The sequence below is a fragment of the Oryzias latipes genome, chromosome 18 (assembly GCF_053564925.1).
Source record: "Oryzias latipes strain Hd-rR chromosome 18, Olatipes_Hd-rR_3.1".
Lineage (NCBI taxonomy): Eukaryota > Metazoa > Chordata > Actinopteri > Beloniformes > Adrianichthyidae > Oryzias > Oryzias latipes.
The window spans coordinates 4,963,222-4,971,211 of NC_136254.1; the positions used below are offsets into that span (position 1 = coordinate 4,963,222).

Genomic DNA, 7,990 nt, shown 5'->3' on the forward strand with positions numbered 1-7,990 from the left:
CTGGAGTACCCGTGGATCCGAGCTCAATGATGAAGCAGTGTTTTCCTGTGGCACGCGCTTCCCACTGAGCCAACAGGCTTTAGAAATGCTGTGCTCCCCATTGCACGGTTTACAGCAGAGCATGACATACGATAGTCACTGCTTTCTGATTTAGTAATAAAACGCCTCATCTGTTAATACTAAAGTATTTCCTCACAGAGATTTGTGTACTCTTACTGTGTAGTTTGTGTATTATCAGTGCATAAACAATGTTATGTTTACTAAACTTTAGGAAGATCTTTTGGACATTGTTGTCTCAAAGTAGCTCACATGCCAAAAAAAGTGTGGCTGGCCTTTTTCTAGAATCTAGATGCCATGTTAAAACGCTCAAAACTTCTACGAGGCTCCAGTTTCTGAAGGGTTCGTTATGACACTGCTTCCTGGAAAGGAGATGCAGGAAATGAGAGCAGAGACACACTCTCGTGCGCATCACAGTGGTTGATGTCCACCTAGTGCAGGCGTACAGACAACCACTGACCTAAATAAATGTGGCGGTTTGAGCCGCTGTCACACACTGATTATAACAACATTTATGCTCCCACCAGAAGTAACATTATGATACTTTATCGTAATCCTGTCTTCAATTTAACAAATCTGAGTCAATCCTCCCCGTGTTTTTGCCTCCCCTTGAACCAACAATTCAATGACTGAGCCTGCCTTTCTCTGATTGTGTGCATTGGGCGTAGAAGGCTTTGTCGGCACAGATGGAGCCACCACCTAGTGTAAACACAGGGCAAGCCCAGCCTTTGCAATCCTTTCTTATCGCAGCTCCTCGTCCCATATAAAAGCATCCTCCTCTCCTCTGTTGCAGCTCCACACACCTTCTGCTGCTCTCAGATTTTTCTCTGCACACCTCCGGGCCAAAAAACTAATCGAAAACCATGAGTCAGCTAGAGACAGCCATGGCCATGCTGATCAAGACCTTCGACACGTATGCCGGCAAAGATGGGAAGAAGGAATCACTGAGCAAGTCCGAAGTGAAGACCATGTTGGAGAAAGAGCTTCCCGGGCTCCTGAAGGTACGGTGCATCCCAGAGGGAGACCTCTATGCTCATCCTGACACGGATGTTCCTCTGCATCTGTGGGTTTATAAAATGATCTGTGCCGGTGGATAAAGTGGGATTTCAAAAGATGATTTATGAAAAAACTAAAAGAAATTCAAAAATGCATTAATGCTTTTTCTACAGGCTGCAAAGAACCAAGACGAGGTGGACAAGCTGCTGAAGGGGCTGGACTTTAATGGAGACTCTGAGGTCGACTTCAGCGAGTTCGTGGTGCTGGTTGCTGCTCTGACCTGTGCTGCACACGGTCGCTGCTCCAGGAAGAACTAAGCTGCACCCTTGGGTGGGGGACAGACATGTGAACAACCGCATGAAATCTTCACAGTTGCTGTTATTTTGCAATGACCTAATAAAGTGATTTACCTCACCGCTGTTTTCCAGTTTTGATGATACAACTGTTTCAGAGAAACAACTGCTCCAGCTGAGCAGGAAGCTGCCTACAGAAGAAGTTTATTGTTGGACAGAAAGAGGAATCCAGAGGTGTGAATGGTAGTAGTGTTGTCCAGATGATGAAGGTCATCACCAAGAGTCAACTTTATACCAGTTAAGGCCATAGAAAGTCTTGTAACTTCTTTGGGCTCACTACTTACTAAGGTGAGCTAAAGGAATGGCAGCTAAGGACCAGAAACCAGTGTTATATGCAGTTAGGGTGAGTATAGATGTAATCAGGGACACCGTCCAATCAAACCATGACAAAGGTCTGCGTTGTGTGGTATCTTACACCGTTTTTTGATTATAAAATGTTCCTTAATGTGCCTTAATAAAAATGTTAAAGGTTATAGTTATAGTGTATAATATTTACTTGTGTAGGCTCCTAACATATTTTGATGCAAATAATTAGCAAACCTCTTTTGCTTCAAAATTACCTTCATTTGGCCTCTACCTAAAACCAAGAAACTTAGAATTTAATTCAGGCATTATACATTTTTTGAGGAAGAGCAGCTGGATGGCTCAGTTGGCTACTTGGATGACTGGCACGCAGGAAACCATTTTCTAAAGACCCACTCTCATGAAAATCCTGTTTTTTTGTGTTTTTAGCATGTTCTTGTATTTCATCATGGGGGACATGCATAGAAAATATTCTCAGTATTTCTTTATTTAAATAGTGTTGGATCAGGAGCAGATGAAAACTGGATGTTTGAAAAAGCTAAAGACTAATGACGCAGCTACTGCCATTGGCGGGCCGATGTCTCGCTTTCTCCGCTCCAATTCTAAATCCTCCACTTGTAGACAAATAGAATTAGTAACGTTTTAATTTTTCTCGTCTCACCTTTCATCTGACTCTAAGCTGTGTGGCAGGATGGCTCAGATATTGCTCGCCAATTTATTGCTTTGCTAATATAAGCTTGGGGTGGTGAGGCACTTGTCACTAACGAGAGCGAGTGCAAACAAAGGAATGCTGGGAAATTAGCTAGGCTAACGTTCACGCCAACAGTCCTGCCCACAACTAAAAAGGAAATTCCTAATAAGCTACTGCCAATGTGCAGAAAATATGTCTTAAAAAACAACTCAATTTTTTTTATTTTAGCTAAAACCGGCATAAACATAATAAAAAAGACCACCAGGAATGATTGTACAATATAAAAAAAATAGTTGGAGTGCGACAGACTGGTGACCTGTCCAGGGCATCCCCTGCCTTCGCCCACAAGTGGCTGGGATAGGCTCCAGCAGCCCCGTGACCACGAAAGGGAAAAACGGTATCGAAAATGAATGAATGAATAGTTGGAGTGGGAATTTAAAGTCCCACTATGACAACAAAAAAAAAAAAAACCTTCCCAGTGGTGTTTTGATTATAATTATAAAGTTTCTAAACTTTCTAAACACACACACACACACCTTCTGATGATGATAGCTGTGGCTTGACACAAGGGGGGATTGCGTGGCAGAGACTGCCAGTTTCAGTGTTAAGTAAAAGGTACAGACGCAATCTGTGGTCCTGCGGCGTGATTTGAGCAACGGGCGCAGCACAAAGTTCTGGCAGCAGCGTGATTTGACCAGCATGACACAATGTCAGCAGCGTGCTGCGGCGGGCCAGAGTTAAAAAATAAGAACCCTGGCGAGGTCGTTGCATCAACCAATCTAGGACTCAACTTTGGACATGTGACATTTTCAGTGGCAGTGAGTAGAAAACAGATCCAACATGGAGCTACAGGATCTTGAGCCTGCCTGCTGAGACCTCCTGAACTTTATGATATTTTTCTGATTTTCATCGAGGCAATAATTAAAAAAAGGACCCCTGATTTTATTTTTGTTTTTACTTTTTCCTTCTCTGGTTAATGCAGGACAGCAAGACTTCAAACGAACACATGTGCTTGACCGCAAATGGGAGTTTAACTTTAAATTGGCAGCGATTTAAAAGGAGAAATACTCAGAAATACCAAAATGAAATGATTATTTATTACATTTGTTCTCTTTCATACGAAAAATGTCACAAGTACATGTCAAAAACTCAAATAACACGATTTTCATTGAAGGGGACTTTAAGGAAATGTTCTATTAAATCAGTGCCAACCCAAAAGGTATAGAACTTTAGCCACAATGTATGAGATACATTTGGTTTTCAAAGTCAATTTGATTTGGTTTAGCTTTGGAACTGTTCAGCAGAAGGAAAGTACACTCATCTTTTCCAGGCAGGATCTGACGGTTAAAACTGTAGTTCTTAAGGACTAAAGGATGACACCCTCAAAAGCACCAAAGGCACCAAAATGCATTTTCTGAGGAAGTGCAGGTTTAGGAAGAAGACTGCAGCTTGAAGAACAACACAATATTATTTTGAAAATCAAAGAAAATGTAGCTGGATTTGTGTTCCCATTGAGCAAAAGGAAAATGGACCTGGAACATTCGGAAATACCGGAAACATTTCATCTATCTATATACCCAGGCTATGTCCCACCAACGTTGGGTAGCCTAGACAGGGCACACATTCTTAACTCCCTTCTTCTCTTCCCCAAACCCTCCTCCGCTTTTCTCATACTTGACAAGTGTGAACCACAGTTAAATGAGCCCATTGAGCTGAAAAACCACGTAATGCAATGAATAACCACACCTTCAACTGTACATAACAAGGCTGACGGCACAGGGGTGTCTTCAAACCAGACGGACCCACAGACGTAGTCAAAATGTTCCGCGGTGGCAAGGCTGTGGGTGTGGGTGAGGTCTGGACGTGGATGTTGTGAGTCTGTCTTGGGTGACACACCTTTGTGGATTGTGTGGTGGTTGTGGACAATACCTCTGGATTGGCATACTGGGGTGTTGGTCCATATTTACATGAAGCAGGAATCAGAAGGTGTGCTCCAACTACAGGGGGATCTCACTACTCCACCTCTCAGGGACAGTCTACTCCACGATTGTGGAGAAAAGATGCAGCTAATGCTTGAACTTCTGGTTCTGTTTGGTTTTGTCCTGAACTTGGAACAGTAGATCAGCTCTATGCTTTACACATACTCAAAGGTTCATGTGAGTTTGCCTATCAATCCACATGTGCTTTGAAGATTTGGAGGAATTTTGTGGGAAAGCATTCTCTCTTGTTCTGTGGGAGGACCTCATGACTCAGAAACTTCTTATGAAGGCCCATCTACAGGCGGAGTTACGGTTGTTAGCAGTAAGTTGAACTCACTTTCAGTGAAAGTTGGACTCCAGCAAGGATGCCATTCCTAAGCTGTTCTATTCATAGCTTTTATGGACAGAATTTCCCAGGATTTCATCTCTGCTTTTTGCAGATCAGAATCAGAATTACTTTATTGATCCCACACATGGGAAATGTATTTGTTACCGTTACCGTTACGCTGCAGCGTATTGTGCGCTCAGCTGAGAATGTGATTGGCTGCAGCCTTCCATCTGTCCAGGACCTAAACGCCTCCAGAACCCGGAGACGTGCATGTCGGATAGCAGTCGACCCTTCTCACCCTGGACATGGTCTACTTGAACTACTCCCTTCAGGCAGGTGGCTAAGGTCCATCAGGACCAGAACCTCACGACACAAGAACAGTTTCTTTCCCTCTGCAGTCAGACTCATGAACACTTTTTAACTCCTCCACCCTCAAACCTTTTCACCTATATGACCAGTTACCAGTCCACTACCTGTACCTTGATCATCCTCAGTTTGCATTGTTTGCACAATTCATTTCTATTAATTGTTCTGACCATTGTCCTTTTTTTTATCTTGCTTACTGTAGTTCATTTTTTCAATTTTTAAGTGTTTCATGTCGCACATTAGCACCGCAGAAAATTCCTATTCTGTGAAACTGCTCTGTTCACTGATAATGGCAATAAATACTCATTGAATCCTTGATATTCGTGTCATGCAATGTCTACCAATTCCGTTCCTGAAGGGGATTGCCGGGGCCATCCTTGAAGTCTACTGTTCCCGAGGAGGGTCACCGGGACCCTCCTCCATGGTTGCCGGGCCCTCTCCTCAGCATGTCTGTTCCTGAGGGTCACTGGGGCCACACTTTTTCTTTCAACCCTGAGGATGGTTGAAGTTCATCCCCCTTGACCATGTTTCCTGACATGAAGGAGGGTCACCGGGACTGTTCCCCCTCATGTCTGTTCCTGAGGAGGGGTTCTCCGATGCCCCTCACATCTGTTTGACTGCAGGAAAGAACTCTCACTGTTTTCTGGACTTGTTTTTGTTTTTCCTCCAGGTCCCCTCCTCTCAGGTGTTGGGGGCATCTGGGATCTGTTTTTCAGGGGAGGGGCGCTGTAAGGGTTCTGTGGTTTAATTTGGTTATGCTTTGGTCATGTTCTTGCCCTTTGTCAGTCACACCAGATTAAGGTTAATCATGATCCACAGCTGTCTTCATTTCTGTTCATTGGTCTCAGCCTATAAAAGGGTCTGGTGTTCAGGTCTTCTATATTGTTTTGTCTCTCTTTGTGTTTCACCGTGGTTTTTGTGATCTTTGGGTTAATTAAGTAAATGTTTTAAGTTTCTGTCAAGAAGCCTGCTCTCCTGCATGGTCGTCCCCTTCCAGCTCCTTCTAGAGGCAGAGAGATGGGAGCGGGGGGCTTCAGCTTAACTTCATTTCCTAAATGAAAGTCTGTCAGACAAACACAGAAACTATTCACAGTTTTTAGAGAATTGCACAATCTGAATTAATGTCCTCTGATTGGACACTTCAAACAGTTTATGTCCTTAATAAGGCAGGTGGACTTTTTACTTCAGTGAATTCTTTTAAATGATACATTTTTTTTGTAAATACCAACAATGAAAATGAAAATAAAAGGCAACGTTTGAACAGGGTTGCCCATTTTGTCCACAACACAGAAGTTAATAGAATCAGTTTTGATAAAAACCAATAATATCTGGTTCCTCTAGAGACAAAAAAAAAACCCAACAAAGATGATTATGGAGTAAAGATGTCTAACTGGGTATTGCTCATACTTCTTTTCTGTGGGCGGCCTCTCTGTGAGATTTGATCAGTGATTAAACAGTTTCAGTTTCCAGAAACGTCTTGAAAAAACCAGACCAACTGTGGAACAGCCCACTTGCAAAATCTCTTGTTGGTGGTCAGGCAGGTGGCTTTGTCTCTGATGCAACAATATCAGCCTTGAAGAACTCATGCTCGGTTGCACTTCCTAATGCCATGTTTCACAGCAGACGCAGAGAATTTCTCTTAATTTAAGTGGAAGTTGAAAGTCACACTCAATATTTAATGACTGGCACAACCATGATGTTCTCTGCCACTGAGACTTACCATAATGATCCTGACTGTTTCATCAACCTGATTATTGTGAGGTGTACAGGAGTCATTAGCTGATTTTCCATTGACTGTGAAATTGCGCAAATTTGAGTTGCGATAGTAAATTTGCCGAATGAAAACACAACATGTAAAAACAAAAAGTATTTCTGGAGGAAAAGTTATTAGAGGAGGTGGTTTTGAGGCGTATTGAAATTGACATATTTCCGAAACTGCAATGGAAACACTTTTCTTAAATTAAATGAGTCATATGACTGTGCTTCTTGGTAGGAAGTGGCGGTCTTGGGCACTGCACAGTGGGCGCCACCAGAGGTCCCACAGCGTCACACAGCTCATTAAAGGTTGAGCGTGTCATGTGGAATTGTTGGATCCACAGTTCCTTTGTAAAATCACTAACCACCATTTACCAAAATGGCTTCATCCGTAGCCCCTCCCACGTTTAAGGAGCTCGCCGCTCCACGGCCTGCATTAGATGCTGACGTCTCCTTTGATAGATGATGATGAGCGCTAGTGCCGTGGCAGAAATGTGAATGTATCTGATGTCAAAGTATTGTTCACATCTGTCTCCATGTTTCTGAATAACTTATGGGGTGAGTTGGTTTGTGTTTGTGTATTCGCATAATTTTAGAAAACAAAACACAATAAAAAAATGAAGCAAAAATAAAAATTAAATGTTTCAGCAAACAAAAGTAATTTACAGAAACCTAAACAAAATGTTAAAAATAAAGAAAACAGTAGGAACTTGGAAAAGGTGGGCACTAAGGGACATCACTGATTTTTTTTACATGAGTTTCCACTGTCCGCATTCTGATAAAAATTTCCTGTTTGGAAATGGAGCACATCCAGAATCGCTTCATGCCAAATCATTTTTGTCATCATCCAATCAGCGATGTTTCCTACCTTTTCCTTTTTCCTTAAAAAGACAAAAAACACGTTGGAAGACAAAAGTAATTTCCAGAAATCGTAAAAGGAAAAAAAAAGTAAACAATGAAATGAAAAACATTTTTTTAAAAAGACAAAATGACCAGAAAATGTAGGTACTGTGGGACATTTCTGATTGGATGATAACATTTGTCCATAATTTCACCAGAAACTTTTTTAGTGGGAAGTGATAGTGGACATGCTCCTACTAACCACAAAACTTTCATCTACTTAACTACCAATTAATTTTATTGAAAAGCACCTTTCATGTAA

At 42.1% G+C, this 7,990-nt stretch overlaps 1 protein-coding gene across 1 annotated transcript; it reads left to right on the forward strand.

The window, feature by feature from the left end:
* The first annotated feature begins 828 nt into the window (after positions 1–828).
* LOC101156533 (protein S100-P) lies at positions 829–1,467 on the forward strand. The gene is made up of 2 exons (XM_004080013.5): positions 829–1,058; positions 1,227–1,467. The coding sequence occupies exons 1-2, from the start codon at positions 921–923 to the stop codon at positions 1,368–1,370; spliced, it is 282 nt and encodes a 93-aa protein (XP_004080061.1). The 5' UTR covers positions 829–920; the 3' UTR covers positions 1,371–1,467.
* The last annotated feature ends 6,523 nt before the right edge of the window (positions 1,468–7,990 follow it).

What these genes read in the sequence shown, in the direction of transcription:
- LOC101156533 (XM_004080013.5), top strand. Translation starts at nt 921, where the DNA reads ATGAGTCAGCTAGAGACAGCCATGGCCATGCTGATCAAGACCTTCGAC. An exon ending in AGCTTCCCGGGCTCCTGAAG is followed by an intron (nt 1,059 to 1,226) that starts GTACGGTGCATC and finishes CTTTTTCTACAG; the next exon opens with GCTGCAAAGAACCAAGACGA.